This window comes from Manis pentadactyla, chromosome 9 (assembly GCF_030020395.1).
Source record: "Manis pentadactyla isolate mManPen7 chromosome 9, mManPen7.hap1, whole genome shotgun sequence".
Classification (NCBI taxonomy): domain Eukaryota; kingdom Metazoa; phylum Chordata; class Mammalia; order Pholidota; family Manidae; genus Manis; species Manis pentadactyla.
In genome coordinates, this window is record NC_080027.1 from 107,495,213 (window position 1) to 107,514,722 (window position 19,510).

Below are 19,510 nucleotides of genomic sequence, written 5' to 3' on the forward strand. Positions count from 1 at the left end.
TTGCAACTAACAGATTTCAGTAGTATCTTTTTTTTATGATTAGTAAAAAGAAATAATGCCAGTTTTCATTATCCTTTGTTTATATAATGTGCATGATGTAAAATTATCAGAATGGATTTGGAGATAAAAGAGATCTTATTAGCAATTGTCTCCTAGTCTGGCCCCTAATTAGTAGATAAGGAATCTGAAACCCAGAGAGAAGGCTGTTGCTCAAGATTATCGGATTATCCAGGCAGATAATGGTGCACTTTCTCCAGTCCAGTATTCCATTACAGCATCATAAACTTAAAAGAAAAAAGAGCATGGTTTTTTTCAAACACACCTTTACCTACTCATTAACAAAAACTGAGGCATATTGAGACCATCTTTTTCCCCAAGAAATTTGAACTTCTCTTACAAGCCTTGCTATAGCCATTCTGGTAAGCATATGTTTTAATTATGTTTTCCTTTGTTTCGCCAGTTAAGTCTAATAAAGATTTTAGTAAATATTTTTAAGTAATGAAAAAAAGTAATACACATTTATTAAGTAAACATTTATTAAGCACTATAGGCTTAACACTGCTGGAGATACAAAGATGGTCCTTGTCTTCCAAAAAATACCCTTATAATTTTACTTAAATTACATTGAAACTCCTTTAGAGGGGGAAAAATAGCATCCTCTACATTTCATTCATAGAATGATTGCTGAGGTAGATTGACTGGTTTTCCTTTTCTGCATCATCTTCACCACGTCTGCCAGTGATATTTACTAAACCACAGTTGTTCTCAGGGTTGACAGAGAAGGAGTCTATAGAGCAGAATCAGGTTTGCTCGAGTTTCTGTTGTGCTGGCATTTCCAGTATGGATGTAATTCATGGTACTTCTGTGCTTCCCATTTGCTCTGCAGGTATAACCGAGACTATGTGGTAGAAGGGGAACCATATGCTGGTTATGATAGACACAATGCAGAAGTAGCAGCCTTCCATTTGGACAGGTATGTGTAAGCACAGTGAGTTATGGTGGGTTATGCTCATATTTTTTTTCCTTTTAAAAATATCTTGGAGAGGACTTGTAGACTCCTAAAAGGTGGACCACTAATAACTTTGACTTGTTATTTACTGATTCTATTAAATTTTTATGAGTCCCTCATAATTTGGGTGGTAGTAGGAATACCGAAGTAAAATATCTTAACTCCAGGCTTTTTTGGATCATTTCATTCTGGTAAAAAAAAAAAAGGGCAGGATAAAAACCAAAGTTCGAACTCAGATCCCTAAATTGAACTAGTCATTGATTGGGCCTGGCATTGTTGTTTGTTTGTTTGTTTGTTTGTTTTTTTGTTTGGTTCAAAGTAAGTAATACTGACTTATCCCCATAGACTAGGAACACATAGCATAACGTATATAATGAATTTTATTGTCTTTCATACAAAGTACAAACAACTTCAATAACCAGAATAATTACTGATGAAGAATAGCCATGAATTCTTAACATGTAAGGTAGAACTAGGAAAACTGGTATCTTTTCAGCAGCTGGCTAGTCAGGAACCTTGTAATTGAACTAATATCCACATTGCTCTTCTGATCAGCTTCTTCATCAGGGCGTATTGGCAGACTTTAAAATAAATATTCACAATATTTTTTTAATGAATCTATAAGGAAACCAGGAAATAAAGGGGAGTTTTTGTCTGTTTTTGCTTTGGGAAGAATTTTCCAAGCATAAAATTAGTAATTAAAAAATCACAAAAGAAAAAGACTCAATAGACTCAACTAAATAAGAAAAATTAACTCAAGGCAAGAAACATCAAACAAAATTTAAAAACAAACTAGGAGAAAATACTTGAATCTGATGTAATCTATGGATTAAAGGCTTAATATATAAATGTTTTTACAAGTCTGTACATACACACTAAAACGCCTAGAAAATGGTCTAAGGACTCAGTTGACTGAATAGAAATTACTGATTGCTAATAAATAGAGCAGGGGGAGTTCATCCTCAGCAGTAATTTTAAAAAATCCAATTGAAACAATGGGATACCATTTTCTCTTTCTGAAAATGACAGATTTTTTTTTTTTTACAAAGTTCAAATCTTCATGTTTTGTTATTTTTAGTAAAGTATGACAATTTCAGTAGAAGTCACATTGAAGAACAATAGGGAAATAAGTATATGCAACCTTTTATAATTGACTTAGGGAGATGTAAATAAACAATGCTATTACTGCAACCACAAGTCTCCTATGTATAAAATGATGAGCAAAACATGATTTGCTGTGAATTGAAAATGATTTTTTTTTTTTGAGAGGGCATCTCTCATATTGATCAAATGGTTGTTAACAACAATGAAATTCTGTATAGAGGACTCAATGCACAATCATTAATCAACTCCAAGCCTAATTCTCAACAGTCTCCAATCTTCTGAAGCATAATGAACAAGTTCTTACATAGTGAATAAGTTCTTACATGGTGAACAGTGCAAGGGCAGTCATATCACAGAAACTTTCGGTTTTGATCACGCATCATGAACTATAAACAATCAGGTCAGATATGATTATTCATTTGATTTTTATACTTGATTTCTATGTGAATCCCACATTTCTCCCTTTTTTTTTTTTTAATAAAATGCTGAAATGGTAGGTAGATGCAAGATAAAGGTAGAAAACATAATTTAGTGCTGTAAGAGGGCAAATGTAGATGATCCAGGTCTGTGCCTATAGACTAAGTATTAATCCAAGCTAGACAAGGGCAACAAAACATCCACGGATGCAGAAGATTTCTCTCAAAACAGGGGTGTGAGGTTCTAAGCCTCACCTCTGTTGATCCCCAATTTCTCACCTGATGGCCCCCCTGCGACTGTGCCAATGACAGATTTTTTTTAAACAATACTTTATTGTCAGGAATATAGAGATTCATATGCTGCTTGTGATATTGTAAATTGGTTCGTTCTTTCTTTTAAGAGCTCTGGTATTATGTATCAAAAACCTTTTGAATAAGTAATTACCTTCGTATGCGGATATCTAAGATATTTCTAGGAATATAGTTCTAGGAAATGCCCTAGAAAAGAAATCAGCAATTCAAAGAATACATATACCATGATCTTAGCTGTAGTGTTTTCAGTAGGGAAAAAGTGATAGCAATCTAAACATTTAATGATAGGGAAAAGATTAAATAAGTGTTTCTTCATAGTATCATGGATTTTCACTACCTCTTTTAAGACCTAATGGGAAAGAGTTGGGTAAATCCTACTCCTCACACTGTGGCACAATGTTTCAGTTTATGACTTGTGTTTTAGGGGTCTTGTCTTTAAAAGTCCTTCCCTGCCTCAAAAACAAAACCTATTCTCTAGCCAGTCTCCCTACCCCTTTTGTTAACTGCCACCTCAGCCAGGCTCAAGTGCTGCTGTGACATGGCTGGTCAGCGCTAATCTGGCTGCTGCTCTTCGGCCTGGCAGTGGCCAGTGGGAAAAAGATACCCCCCAACTTTCTTTCCCATCCATGGCTTCTGACATTTCTCTGCTCTAAGTTACTCTTTCTCTGTAACATTAGGATTTAACCACCTTTGCTAGCCTCGGGAGATTTTCTCATTATTTACATTACTTTGACAAATCTGTTGAAGTCCTTGCATTTGTGACTTTTCTAAGATTGAGTTGAGGGCATAGTCAGCAGCCCTGAACAATGGATTATTTATTACACAGCCATTTCTAAAGGCTTCCTAATGACATGGGAAAAGACTCAGGATATATAATGCTGAGTGAAAAGCAAGATACAAAAATACATAGAGTATAATCTCAATTGTGTGTATATATACACAAGAGTGAGTACTGATTATATATACATGTAATGGGAAAAAATGCTTAGATGCCAAAATGTCAGTAGTTATTTCTGGGTTGTGGAATTATGGATGGTCTTTATTTTTTTCATCATAAATTTTCTGTGTTCCAAATCCTACTCCTCCAGCTTTTATTGAGTTTGGTTTTTTAGCCAGGAATTTTCACTTGTTAAAAAATGATTCTGCTGAACCATAAGGTTGTACCATTAGAGAGAAGTATCTTCAAATATATCTGTATAAGTTGTCCTATGGGTTTATCCTTTTAGATTAATCTATGTAGTTTTCTGTCAATGTGCTTTTTTATCCAGAGCTTTGAAATCCTATATGGGGTTTAGGCCCAACTTTTTTGAATGCTTTGTTGAAATTTATTTAGAATTTTTATTATGAAAAATTTCTAACAAAAGAGAATAGTGTAATGAATCCATATACCCACTCCTTAGACTTATCATTCACATTTTGCCAGATTTGCCCTATCCTTTTTGCTAAAGTGTATAGCAAAATCACATCTTGATATTAAGTTCATAAATATGTGTACCTCTAAAAAATACCTACCAAGCAACAATACCTTTATACATCTGACATGAGTAACCATGATTTTTAGGACTACTATTTAAAATATATTCCCAAAGATTTTTCTCTTCTGTTCTTCAACCTTCCAAACCAGGATTCTGGGTTTCCGCCGAGCCCCCTTGGTGGTTGGCAGATTTGTTAATCTACGGACAGAGATCAAGCCCGTTGCCACGGAGCAGCTCTTGAGCACCTTCCTGGCCATAGGTAAGAAGATTTTAGAGGACATTTAGGTAGGGGAATAGTTAATGAGTTAAATGGGCATCATTGAGCAAGCTGGTTCATGACTTTTAGGAATCAAAGAAGTCGAGGGACTACAGCAGCCAATCAGACAGTTTGTTTTCGGGTAGAAATTGGAACTATAGGTAGATGGCAAGAAATCGACAGCCTTCCCTAAAGTGTGCTTTGTTGTGTCTGTAAAGTAGGAATGAGATCATTTGCTCATTGTATAAGTCTGTGATAACTTTATTTCTGCTTGATCTTAAACTAAATCTCAAACTCACATTTTGGCCTAAATCTGTTATTGTCTGAATATCATTGGTGTGGTGATTTTTTTCCGTATATATATATATATATATATATATATATATATACCTTCTCAGGAACTGTCGCTACTCCTTGGAATTGAGGAAACCTTGAGATAACTCTGTAAGATGGTTAGAAATTAGTGTTGTATTTGGCCTAGAAGATCACCACTGCTTCCTACTACTCTGCAAATGTTAGCCTTCAACTCACTGTGCATGGAACCAGTGATCCCTCTCTTCTCTGAAATCTCCCTCTGATTTAAGGGATCTAAGCTAATATTCTCATTCCTCCTCATGGGCACAGTGAGAATGGGAGGAATTCAGAGGTGCTGTGGTCTCTTGTTTCAGTCTCTTCATGGTGACATTTTCAGTGACACAGCACTCTGCATTCTGATGTGACTGTTGAAACATATTGCAAGATGAACTTCACTTTGCTTTGTTAGAATGAATTGATTTACATTTAAAATGAGGTGAAACTGAATATTTAAAGGACTTGTGACAGTTCTCTTCATTCAGAACTTAAACTTACAAGGCTAGGGCTATGCTGTCCTTACAAATAACTGAAAGCATACAGTGTCATCAATTTGTTCCATATATTTTCTAATCATTTTTGCTTGTCCAATTTTATGCTCAGGCAAGCACTTTCCTGTTGGATGAGAGGAGGTCCAGAAGCACAGGCAGAGTCCCTGTACTCTAAAGACCCACAGAAGGTTAACTCCCATATATTGTGCAAGGTGCAGGGAAGGGAGAGGCAAAAAAAGGCTTGTAGAGGAGGTTATTAACACTTGGTCTAAGGATTGAAGAATAAGTAGGAGCTACCCAGGCAGCAAAGAGAAGAAGGCATCGGGCAGAATCATAGGAAGTGATAACAGGAATGAGGGCATGAAGACCTGAAAGTACACAGAATTAGTGCATTTGGGAAATGAGCTTCTGCATAACCCTGCAGCATAGGGCAGTGTCTTAGTCTGGGCTGCTCTACAACCAGATAGCATACACTGTGTGGCTTAAAAAATAGAGATTTATTTCTCATAGTTCTGGAGGCTGGAAGTCCCAAGATCAGGGTGCCAGAATAGTTGAATTCTGGTAAGAGCCCTCTTCCTGGTTTTCAGTCAGCCACTTTCTTGCTATATCTTCAAGTGGTAGAGAAAGTGAAGAGGAAAGTGTCTTCTTATAAAGGCACTAATCCCATCATGCGGGCCCCTCCCAGAAGCCCCATCGTTAAATACCACTGCGTTGGGGATCACAGCTTCAACAGGCAAATTTAGGGAAGAACAGATGTTCGTTCAGTCCATAGCAAGCAGGTAGAAGGATTTGGCTAGAGGTAGGTTTTAAATAATGGGCCGACCTTAGCACAATTAAAAACAAACATGTTACTAGATAACTTGATGTAATAATAACTAAATTTTGTGTAGCCCTTGAAACCTGACAAAGCACTTTTTCACAGTTACCTTATTTGTTCCTCTTGAAGAGTATAGTAAGTAGGGGAGGTTTATCCACATTCTGTACCTGACAAAGACACTTAAATAACTTTCCCAAAGTCACAAAGCTACTAATTGTTAACCAGGATCCAGATCCAGATTTTAAGACTCTAAAATATTTCATCTACTTGTATTCTTTTACGGTCATTCATTTATTCATTCAGCAAAATCTAAGTCAACAGCTTAGGAGCTAAGTGTGGGCTAGAGGTACAGATTTTATTATCACAGGTGGTAGTTCATCCAAGGAGAGCATGACACCAAGGTGATCAGAAAACCAGTTTTAAAAGCTTGGTGCAAGGGGCGGAGCCAACATGGCGGCGTGAGTAGGACAGTGGGAATCTCCTCCCAAAAACATATATACTTTTGAAAATACAACAAACACAACTAGCCCTAAAAGAGAGACCAGAAGACGCAGGACAGTGGACAGACTGCAGCCACACCAGCGAGAACCCAGCGACTGGTGAAAGGGGTGAGATACAAGCCCCAGCCCGGCGGGACCCAAGCGCCCCTCCCCCAGCTCCCGGCGGGAGAACAATAGGCAGAGTGGGAGGGAGACGGAGCCCAGGACTGCTGAACACCCAGCCCCAGCCATCCGGGCCAGAGCGCAGACACAGTACGTGCCCAGGGGGCCCGGGATACTGGGGGAACAGGGAGTAAGACCTCTGAGCGGGTGCCGAAGCTGATGCCCCTGTGACAAAGAAAAGCGGGGGCTTTTTGAAAGTCTTAAAGGGACAGGGACTTAACAGCTTGGCGGAAACAACCCAGGTCATCACAGTACAGCAGCTGGAAATTACAGGTAAAACCGGGTGCACTAACTCCCTGGGCAACAGCTCTGAGACCCCTCACGGAGGCAAACAGTCAAGCAGACCCCCCCATCCATAACCCCACCGGGCGCTGCGAAAGCAGAGAAGCAGCCTGAGACAAATTCCGCCCACAGAAAGGGAAACTTCTCCCTTCCGGCCAGGCAAGACACAAAGACCCACTCTACACGCAATTACCCAACACAAGCCACTAGGGGTCGCAGTTGTCCCAGTAAAGAAAGGCCAGTAGCAAGTGAAAATTTTGGCCCTCCCAGCTGACAGTCAATAGCACCTGTCAACATGAAAAGGCAAAAAAATATGATCCAGAGAAGACTAACCCAGACAGCTTTGGCATCTGCTACATCTTCCCCTGAGAAGGAATCTGGGGAGATAGATTTAGCCAGTCTTCCTGAAAAAGAATTCAAAACAAAAGTCATAACCATGCTGATGGACTTGCAGAGAAATATGCAAGAACTAAGGAAGGAGAATTCAGAAATAAAACAAGCTCTGGAAGGACTTCAAAACAGAATGGACGAGATGCAAGAGACCATTAATGGACTAGAAAACAGAGAACAGGAACGCAGAGAAGCTGATGCAGAGAGAGATAAAAGGATCTCCAGGAATGAAAGAATTTTAAGAGAGCTGAGTGATCAATCGAAAAGGAATAATATAAGAATCATAGGTATCCCAGAAGAAGTAGAGAGAGAAAAGGGGATAGAAAATGTCTTTGAAGAAATAATTGCTGAAAATTTCCCCAAACTAGAGGAAGAAATGGCCTCTCAGAGCACAGAGGTACACAGAACTCCCATGACAAGGGATCCAAGGAGGGCAACACCAAGACACATAATAATTAAAATGGCAAAGATCAAAGACAAGGACAAAGTATTACAGGCAGCCAGAGAGAAAAAAAAGGTTACCTACAAAGGAAAACCCATCAGGCTATCATCAGACTTCTCAACAGAAACCCTACAGGCCAGAAGAGAATGGCATGATATACTTAATGCAATCAAACAGAAGGGCCTCGAACCAAGACTACTGTATCCAGCACGAATATCATTTAAATATGAAGGAGGGATTAAACAATTCCCAGACAAGCAAAAGTTGAGGGAATTTGCCTCCCACAAACCACCTCTACAGGGCGTCCTACAGGGACTGCTCTAGATGGGAGCACTCCTAAAAAGAGCACACAACAAAACACCCAACATATGAAGAAGGGAGGAGGAGGAATAAGAAGGGAGAGAAATAAAGAATCATCAGACCGCATTTATAATAGCTCAACAAGCGAGTTAAGTTAGACAGTAAGATAGTAAAGAAGCTAACCCTAAACCTTTGGTAACCACAAACTTAAAGCCTGCAATGGCAATAAATTCATACCTTTCAATAATCACCCTAAATGTAAATGGACTGAATGCACCAATCAAAAGACACAGAGTAATAGAATGGATAAAAAAGCAAGATCCATCCATATGCTGCTTACAAGAGACTCACCTCAAACCCAAAGACGCGCACAGACTTAAAGTCAAGGGATGGAAAAAGATATTTCAAGCAAACAACAGAGAGAAGAAAGCAGGTGTTGCAATTCTGGTATCAGACAAAACAGACTTCAAAATAAAGAAAGTAACAAAAGACAAAGAAGGACATTACATAATGATAATGGGCTCAGTCCATCAAGAGGATATAACCATTATAAATATATATGCACCCAATACAGGAGCACCAACATACCTGAAACAAATATTAACAGAACTAAAGGAGGAAATAGAATGCAATGCATTCATTCTAGGAGACTTCAACACACCACTCACTCCAAAGGACAGATCCACCAGACAGAAAATAAGTAAGGACACAGAGGCACTGAACAACACACTAGAACAGATGGACCTAATAGACATCTACAGAACTCTACATCCAAAAGCAACAGGATACACATTCTTCTCAAGTGCACATGGAACGTTCTCCAGAATAGACCACATACTAGGACACAAAAAGAGCCTCAATAAATTCCAAAAGATTGAAACCCTACCAACCAACTTTTCAGACCACAAAGGCATAAAACTAGAAATAAACTGTTCAAAGAAAGCAAAAAGGCTCACAAACACATGGAGGCTAAACAACACGCTCCTAAATAATCAATGGATCAATGACCAAATCAAAATGGAGATCCAGCAATATATGGAAACAAATGACAACAACAACACTAAGCCCCAACTTCTGTGGGACACAGCAAAAGCAGTCTTAAGAGGAAAGTATATAGCAATCCAAGCATATTTAAAAAAGGAAGAGCAATCCCAAATGAACGGTCTAATGTCACAACTATCAAAATTGGAAAAAGAAGAACAAATGAGGCCTAAGGTCAGCAGAAGAAGGGACATAATAAAGATCAGAGAAGAAATAAATAAAATTGAGAAGAATAAAACAATAGCAAAAATCAATGAAACCAAGAGCTGGTTCTTCGAGAAAATAAACAAAATAGATAAGCCTCTAGCCAGACTTATTCAGAGGAAAAGAGAGTCAACACAAATCAACAGTATCAGAAATGAGAAAGGAAAAATCACGACGGACCCCGCAGAAATACAAAGAATTATTAGAGACTACTATGAAAACCTATATGCTAACAAGCTGGGAAACCTAGGAGAAATGGACAACTTCCTAGAAAAATACAACCTTCCAAGACTGACCCAAAAAGAAACAGAAAATCTAAACAGACCAATTACCAGCAACGAAATTGAAGCAGTAATCAAAAAACTACCAAAGAACAAAACCCCCGGGCCAGATGGATTTACCTCGGAATTTTATCAGACATACAGGGAAGACATAATACCCATTCTCCTTAAAGTTTTTCAAGAAATAGAAGAGGAGGGGATACTCCCAAACTCATTCTATGAAGCTAACATCACCCTAATACCAAAACCAGGCAAAGACACCACCAAAAAAGAAAACTACAGACCAATATCCCTGATGAACGTAGACGCAAAAATACTCAACAAAATTTTAGCAAACCGAATTCAAAAATACATCAAAACCATCGTACACCATGACCAAGTGGGATTCATCCCAGGGATGCAAGGATGGCACAACATTCGAAAGTCCATCAATATCATCCACCACATCAACATAAAGAAAGACAAAAACCACATGATCATCTCCATAGATGCTGAGAAAGCATTTGACAAAGTTCAACATCCATTCATGATAAAAACTCTCAGCAAAATGGGAATAGAGGGCAAGTACCTCAACATATTAAAGGCCATCTATGAAAAACCCACAGCCAACATTATATTGAATAGCGAGAAGCTGAAAGCATTTCCGCTGAGATCGGGAACTAGACAGGGATGCCCACTCTCCCCACTGTTATTTAACATAGTACTGGAGGTCCGAGCCACGGCAATCAGACAAAACAAAAACATACAAGGAATCCAGATTGGCAAAGAAGAAGTCAAACTGTCACTATTTGCAGATGACATGATACTGTACATAAAAAACCCTAAAGACTCCACCCCAGAACTACTAGAACTGATATCGGAATACAGCAAAGTTGCAGGATACAAAATCAACACACAGAAATCTGTGGCTTACCTATATACCAACAATGAACCAACAGAAAGAGAAATCAGGAAAACAACTCCATTCACAATTGCATCAAAAAAAATAAAATACCTAGGAGTAAACCTAACCAAAGAAGTGAAAGACTTATATTCTGAAAACTACAAGTCACTCTTAAAAGAAATTAAAGGGGACACTAACAGATGGAAACGCATCCCATGCTCATGGCTAGGAAGAATTAATATCGTCAAAATGGCCATCCTGCCCAAAGCAATATACAGATTTGATGCAATCCCTATGAAACTACCAGCAACATTCTTCAATGAACTGGAACAAATAATTCAATAATTCATATGGAAACACCAAAGACCCCGAATAGCCAAAGCAATCCTGAGAAAGAAGAATAAAGTAGGGGGGATCTCACTCCCCAACTTCAAGCTCTATTATAAAGCCATAGTAATCAAGACAATTTGGTACTGGCACAAGAACAGAGCCACAGACCAATGGAACAGACTAGAGAATCCAGACATTAACCCAGACATATATGGTCAATTAATATTTGATAAAGGAGCCATGGACATACAATGGCGAAATGACAGTCTCTTCAACAGATGGTGCTGGCAAAACTGGACAGCTACATGTAGGAGAATGAAACTGGACCATTGTCTAACCCCATATACAAAAGTAAACTCAAAATGGATCAAAGACCTGAATGTAAGTCACGAAACCATTAAACTCTTGGAAGAAAACATAGGCACAAACCTCTTAGACATAAACATGAGTGACCTCTTCTTGAACATATCTCCCCGGGCAAGGAAAACAACAGCAAAAGTGAACAAGTGGGACTATATTAAGCTGAAAAGCTTCTGTACAGCAAAAGACACCATCAATAGAACAAAAAGGAACCCTACAGTATGGGAGAATATCTTTGAAAATGACACATCCGATAAAGGCTTGACGTCCAGAATATATAAAGAGCTCACACGCCTCAACAAACAAAAAACAAATAACCCAATTAAAAAATGGGCAAAGAAACTGAACAGACGGTTCTCCAAAAAAGAAATACAGATGGCCAACAGACACATGAAAAGATGCTCCACATCGCTAATTATCAGAGAAATGCAAATTAAAACTACAATGAGGTATATCCTCACACCAGTAAGGATGGCTGCCATCCAAAAGACAAACAACAACAAATGTTGGCGAGGCTGTGGAGAAAGGGGAACCCTCCTACACTGCTGGTGGGAATGTAAACTTGTTCAACCATTGTGGAAAGCAGTATGGAGGTACATCAAAATGCTCAAAACAGACATACCATTTGACCCAGGAATTGCACTCCTAGGAATTTACCCTAAGAACGCAGCAATCAAGTATGAGAAAGACCAATGTACCCCTATGTTTATCGCAGCACTATTTACAATAGCCAAGAATTGGAAGCAACCTAAATGTCCATCGATAGATGAATGGATAAAGAAGATGTGGTACATATACACAATGGAATACTACTCAGCCATAAGAAAAGGGCAAATCCAACCATTTGCAGCAACATGGATGGAGCTGGAGGGTATTATGCTCAGTGAAACAAGCCAAGCAGAGAAAGAGAAATACCAAATGATTTCACTCATCTGTGGAGTATAAGAACAAAGGAAAAACTGAAGGAACAAAACAGCAACAGAATCACAGAACTCAAGAATGGACTAACAGGTACCAAAGGGAAAGGGACTGGGGAGGATGGGTGGGTAGGGAGGGATAAGGGGGGGCAGAAAAAGAGGGGTATTAAGATTAGCATCCATAGCGGGGTGGGAGAAAGGGGAGGGCTGTACAACACAGAGAAGACAAGTAGTGATTCTACAACAGTTTGCTACGCTGATGGACAGTGACTGTAAAGGAGTATATAGGGGAGACCTGGTATAGGGGAGAGCCTAGTAAACAAAGTATTCGTCATGTAAGTGTAGATTAATGATTAAAAAAAAAAAAAAAAAAGCAGTTCCTATGTGGTGACCTCTAATGAGTTCTACACAATGATATAAAGGGCATATAAAAGTGTAGGCAAAGGGTCTGTTTGTGTTTATACAGAGGATCAAAGCCTAATTGGGCTACCCCGAAAATGAACTAAGATACGATATGAAAAAGAACTTCCAACATCAGCACTCTCGGGAAGACTCATGCCAGAAGATGATCATCAAAAAACCCCAACAAAGATCCACGCACTGCCACAGGTGTAGATGCACTCATCCCACCAGTTCCTGGACTTGCCATGGGAATGATGAAGGAGATATCTAAGCTGGCCTGTGCATACAGTAAAACAAAAATTATACTGGATCTATACTGTTGGAACTCAACCAAGAATTGGGAGAAGTGCAAATTGTGGCACTCCAAAATCTTTCAACCACAGACTATTTATCGTTAAAAGAACATACGGGATATGAACAGTCCCCAGGAATGGGTTGTTCTAGTTTATCTGAATTCTCTCAGACTGTTTAAGTTCAGTCGGACAATATCCACCATATCATAGATGGGTTTTCACAAATGCCTAGGGTGCCTAACTGGTTTTCTTGGTTTCACTGGAGATGGCTGGTAATTACAGGTATGCTTTGGTTAGGTAACTATATTCCTATTATGTTAATGTGTGTGCACAATTTAATTAGTAGTTTAAAACCTATCCATGCTGAAGTTACTCTACAAGAAGATGTCAAAGAAATAATCAATCTTCCCAGGTTTTCTTCTGCCTGCTACTTCTGTAGCTTTTCTTCTTCCTACCTAATCACAACCTTTAAATAGAACTCGTGCCACATGTCGAATTTACCGAGTATCATAATTCTTCCAAGTGGTAAAGACACCTCAAGACAAATGCTGGGCATAGAAGCCACAGGGCATAAATATGCAAAGAAGTAAAAAGCTAACCTTTTCAAACAATAAGGCTTCTCTCTCACTTACCAACTTTACATTTCCCTGCATGGCCCTGGAAGATGACTGGTTAGCCAGAGACGGGGTAAGATTCCTCAAGGGAGGAACAACCTAAGACAGGCACAGTCGCAGGGGGCCATCTGGTGAGAAAATGGGGAGCAGCAGAGGTGAGGCTTAGAACCTCCCCCCTCATGTTCTGAGAGAAATCTTCTGCATACATGGATGTTTATTGCCCTCGTCTAGCTCGGATTAACACATAGTCTACAGGCACACACCTGATCATCTACATTTGCTCTCTTACAACACTAAACTCTGTTTTCTACCTTTATCTCGTATCTACCTACCACTTCAGCATTTTATTAAAAATAATAATAATAGAGAAATGTGGTATCCACATATAAATCAAGTTTAAAAATCAAATGAATAGTCATATTTGAACTGACTGTGTATAGTTCATAATGCATGAACAAAACCGAAAGCTTCTGTGATGACTGCCCTTGCACTGTTCACCATGTAACTTATTCACTATGTAAGAATTTGTACTCCATGTAAGAATTTGTTCGTTATGCCTCAGAAGATTGGAGACTGACGAAAATTAGGCTTGGGGTGGATTAATGATTGTGCATTGAGTATTGACCCCCCTATACAGAAATTTATTGTGGTTAACAACTATTTGATCAATAAATATGAGAGATACCCTCACAAAATATATATATATATATATTTAAACACACTTCCAATTGTAAAATAAATAAGTAACCGGGATGTAATGTATAGCATAAGGAATATAGTCAAAATATTGTAACAACTTGGTATGGTGATACCTGGTACCTAGAATTATCATGTATATAAATGTTGAATCACTGTGTTGTACACCTGAAACTAATGTAATGCAATACTGTTGTCAACTACCCTTCAATAAAAAAAATAATAATAATAAATAAATAAATAAATAAAAAATAAAAGCTTGGTGCATACCAGAAATTGTAAAATATTCAGAGCTTCAGAGTCATGGCAATAAGACAGCGATGTTGAAGTGTAGAAAGGCAAATTGGAACCAGATTATTAATAATAAGGACCTGGCATCAATTGGTCTTTGACAGTGTGTCAAGCACTGTGCTTAGCATTACCATGATTATCTCACTGTCCACAACTCAATGGTGAAGGAACTATCATCTCCATTTTACAGAGGAAGCTTAGAAAGGTGAAATTACATGCCCAGAATTTTGTAGTCTAATGACTACTTCCCACTCTTTAACACCAGGCTTCATTCAGTTACAAAGGGTCTTACCAAATTCGGGAGTTTGGGTTTTATCATGTAGATGACATGTTTCCTACACCAAGCAATGTTTTGTTTTGTTTTGTTTTGCTTTGCTTTGTTTTGAATCAGTAATATATTCATACAAGTCTTTTGTTTTGTTTTGAATCAGTAATAACAAAATTTAAAGAAAAAAATTGGGACTACAATGAAAAGTTTTCCTTTCATCATCTATTCTTTCCCCTTGCCCCAGTTGTAATCTCTTAGTAATTTTTAAAAATCAAATGTATAACACAGAGGTTCAGTAGTCTTCCCTTCCCCCACCCTTGGTAACCACTAGTCATTTCTCAGTGTCATTGAGTCTAATGCTGTTTTGCTCCTTCTCTTTTGCTTTGTTTTTATATTCCACAAATGAGTGAAATCATATGGTATTTATCTTTCTCTGCCTGGCTTATTTCACTGAGCATAATACCTTCTAGCTCCATCCATGTTGTTGCAAATGTTAGGATTTCTTTTCTTTTTGTGGCTGAATATGTATATGTACCTCATCTTCTTTATCCATTCATCTATTGATGGACACTTCCATATCTTGGCTGTTGGAAACAGTGAGGTGATAAACATAGGGGTGCATATGTCTTTCGAATCAGGGATTTTTGTCTTCATCAGGAAAATTCTTAGGAGTGGAATTACTGGGTCAAATGATATTTCTATTTTTAGTTTTTTGAGGAACCTCCATTCTGCTTTCCACAGTGCTTGCACCAGTTTGCAGTCCCACCAACACTGTGGGAGGGTTCCTGTTTCTCTGCACCCTGACCAGCAATTGTTACTTCTTGTCTTTGGATAGTAGCCATTCTAACTGGTGTGAGGTGATGTGATATGTTAGTAATTTTTTTATGTCCTTTTGTATAAACTATGATATATCTTTATTTAACTCTACCATTTTGCACAACATATGTCACACTATGCATACTTCTGAATCTTACTCTTTAATTTATCTTTGAAATCCTTCTATTATCTCATATAAAAAAACTTCTTCATTCTCTTGTTTAACCAGCTGCAAAATGCTCCATTGTATGGATCTACCATAATTCATTTAACCAGTCCCTCATTGGACATAAAGATTCCAATACTTTGTTTTTACAACCAGTGTTGTCCAGAATTACCATGTGTGTGTGTGTGTGTGTGTGTGTATAACTTCATACATGATCAGATATATCTAGAAGTGAAAGGGCTGGGTTGAAGTGCACGTGTGTTTTTACACAGGTGTTTAGCCAAGTTTATGTTCTTAGTGGTGATGTATGGGAATGCCTCTTTTCCATTAGCTTCACCAACAGTTCTGTTTTTGTCTGTTTCACGTGTAGCATATTTTTAAGAGTCATTCGTATTGTCTTTTATCTGTCTTTGCATAGCCATAGCCTTTGCTCATTTTCGGCTATGTCACTGGTCTTACTATTTATAAGAACTCACATATGAGGAGGATAGCCCTTTGTAATATCAGATGTAAATATTTTTTCCCAGTTCTTTAATTTCTTTTGACTTTGCTTATGGTTGGTTGGTTGGTTTTTTTTGCCTTATAGAATTTTGTTTGTTTGTTTTTAATATCATTGACCTGTCATTTTTTATTGATTTTCTGATTTTGAATCATAGTTAGCCTTACTCCAAGATTGTGGAAGAATTCTGGCTTTTTTTTTTATAAGTATTTTCGTAGTTTTGTTTTTTACATTTAAGTTTTTGATATAGTTGGAATTTATCCTGTAATGTAGAATGAAGTATGGCTCCAGCTGTTTTATTTTCCCCCCAGATGGTTATCTATCAGTTGTCCTAATAACACTTATTAAAGGGTCCATCTTTTTTCCACTATAATAAATCTTCACTTGTGTGTGTGCTTTAGTTTCTGGACTTCATATTCTGTCCCCCTGGATAATTTATCTGTCCATGAGTTGGTCTGTAATGTTTTAATTATTGAGTCATTATAATTTGTTCTAATATCTGCTAAGACTAGTCCCCTCTATTAGCTATTATTTTAAGAGTTTTCTAGCCATTCTTTCTTAGTTTTCTTTTAGACCTTTGAAGTCACCCTATCTGGTTACCCTCTAAAAGATGTGTTGGTATTTCTGATGGGATCAAGTAAAATGTAGAACTTTGTATTTTTGTAATTATAAACATAAATGTAGTGTATCTTTGAATTAGTTCAGTCTTCTTTTCCTAAAAAATCGTTTAAGGTAAAGGAGAATGATCTAGCCAGCTTTGCTGGTGAATATATATAGATTAGTTTCTCTTCAGTGTGTACTGTTCCAGAGGTTGGAAATACTGTTTGAGAGCTGTTTGTCTCTTTAAGGACACATATACATAAGAATGTCCTTAAAGGAGGATGTGAGGTCTTTCTGTGTAGGAAATTAGCTAATTTGATGGCTATACTTCATAGAGGAGGGTAGAGAATACATTATATACCTTTTTTAGATTTATTTTTTAAACCTTATTTTGAAATAATTTTAGATTTACATAAAAGTTGCAGAAATTGTGCACAGGAGTCCCCAGATTCTTCAGTTTTTACCACTTCTGAACCATTTGAGAGTAAGTTACAGACATGAATACCCATTACACCATTGTTTGCCCCCTTAAGACTTAAGTATTTCCCAGCTGCCAGGACACTGTCCTGCAAAAGCATGTTCAGTCATCAAAGTCAAGAGATTAACACTGATCCTGTGTCACCATCTAATCCATAGGCCTGTTCAGGTTTTCCACCTGTTCTGTGATATCTGTATAAATCTGGGATTCAATCTGGGATCATATTTTATATTCAGTTGTCATGTCTTTCTAGCTTCCAGCAGCCCAGAACAATTCCTCACTCTTCTTGTTTTTCATGACCTTGACATTTTGTAAGAGTGCAGACCAGTTGCTTTATAGAATATCTCTTAATTTGGATTTGTCTGGTGTTTCCTCATGATTTCAAAATTTGGGGGGGAATACCAGAGAAGTGCTGTGTGCCCTCCTCAGTGCACCATAGCAGGAGCGTTGATGTAGGCTTGTTGCCATGTCCCATGTCTGGTGATGTTAACTTTTATCATATGGTTAAGAAGGTAGGTATCTGTAAGGTTTCTGCAGGATAAAACTAATAAGTACTTTGTACTTACTAATAAGTAATTACTGAGTACTTGGTAGGGAGATAATTCTAGAATGATGCAAATTTGTGTCCTCATCAAACTTGTGCCCCAGATTTAGCATCTGTTGATAATTTTTGCCTGAATCAGTAATTACATGATAGTTACCAAACAGTTAATTGCTAATTGTATCTTTCCTTCTAGACTTACTAGTTGCCATTCTCTTAAAGGGTAGAACACCCCACCCCACATTCATTCATTCATTCATTCATTCATTCATTTATATCCCTATGAACTCTCAGGCCCATAATTTACTCAGAGTTACAATTTGTTACTATTTATTTTGATGCTCAGACTGTTGCAGATTTGGCCAGTTGACTCCCCTACAAATTGTCTCTTGTGTCATTTGGAATATCATTCTTTGAGTGCTTCCTTACAACTGGCATAGCAATATGACACAGGCTCATCTTATACTTTCCCTGCCCTAACCCAGAGTTTCTCCAAAGAGCCTTGGTTCCTTTTAATGCAGTATTAAAATGGTACTTAGAAACTAATATGTGAATGCTAAGTGTGCACATGACCGACCACCTGGTTGTCACTGTTACCAGGTTTTCCTGAGGGACAGAGGTAGGAAATGCATACATATGTATATATGCCTGCATACACACACAAACATCTGTAGCTTTCTCTATGTGTATATTAAAACCATCAATTCAAACCAATAGCTCCAAGTCTAATTCCACACCATAGGATTTATTCTGGCCTTCTTCCTTTCTGTATGTTAATCTCCATCTGCCCTCTGTGAGAAACCTGGTTCCCATCGTCCTCAGTGTAGTTGTGTACTTGCTCAAAATCCCACCCCCGACCCCATATGTAACCAAGCTCCTGGCCCACAGCTTTGCCCTGGACATGCCCTTTCCCTCCCCTGGCCAAATCTCAGCCCTGACAAAGGAAAAGAGAACATTATTTTCCTTTACTTCAGAGAGATACTTGTGACAGCAGCCAGGCCTGGGAGAGCAGTCAGGTAGAAGGGACACAGAGGGAAAGGGAGTCTTACTTGCTCATATATATCCTATTGTAGCTAGTGAAGTTTTTTATACCATGTGCTTTTATTACCTATACCAAAAATAATTAAATGTTTTAAATGTCAGTTGGGGATCTGTGTTCTCATGGTATCTATTTATTTAGCTGCTCTCTCCTATATTGCTAGGGGGCACGTGGGAGTCTTCCTTGTTTCCTTAAGAGTATTCAGCTCCTTTCTCTCCTGTAGGAAATAACACTTGTTTCTATGGGAAGTGTTACTACTGCCGAGAGACAGAGCCAGCCTGTGCTGATGGAGACACAATGGAGGGATCTGTCACACTTTGGCTTCCAGATGTGTGGCCTCTGCAGAAACACCGACATCCCTGGGGCAGGACTTACCGAGAGGGCAAACTGGCCAGGTAAATGCTCCTGTGAGCCATTACTTTGTTCTCTCCTGTGCCTGGCCACATGCCAACCTGTTAGGAACTATGGGTTCTGTCCAAGATTA

The 19,510-nt window shown here is 38.3% G+C and overlaps 1 protein-coding gene across 2 annotated transcripts in view; it reads left to right on the forward strand.

The window, feature by feature from the left end:
• The window catches only part of FAM20B (FAM20B glycosaminoglycan xylosylkinase), a 55,442-nt gene that overhangs the window by 20,286 nt on the left and 15,646 nt on the right, over nt 1-19,510 (forward strand). For both annotated transcript variants that reach the window (XM_036916780.2, XM_036916781.2), the window contains 3 exons: nt 887-973; nt 4,466-4,575; nt 19,250-19,421. In XM_036916780.2, the coding sequence (XP_036772675.1) occupies nt 887-973; nt 4,466-4,575; nt 19,250-19,421 (369 nt within the window). The remainder of the gene's footprint in view (nt 1-886; nt 974-4,465; nt 4,576-19,249; nt 19,422-19,510) is intronic.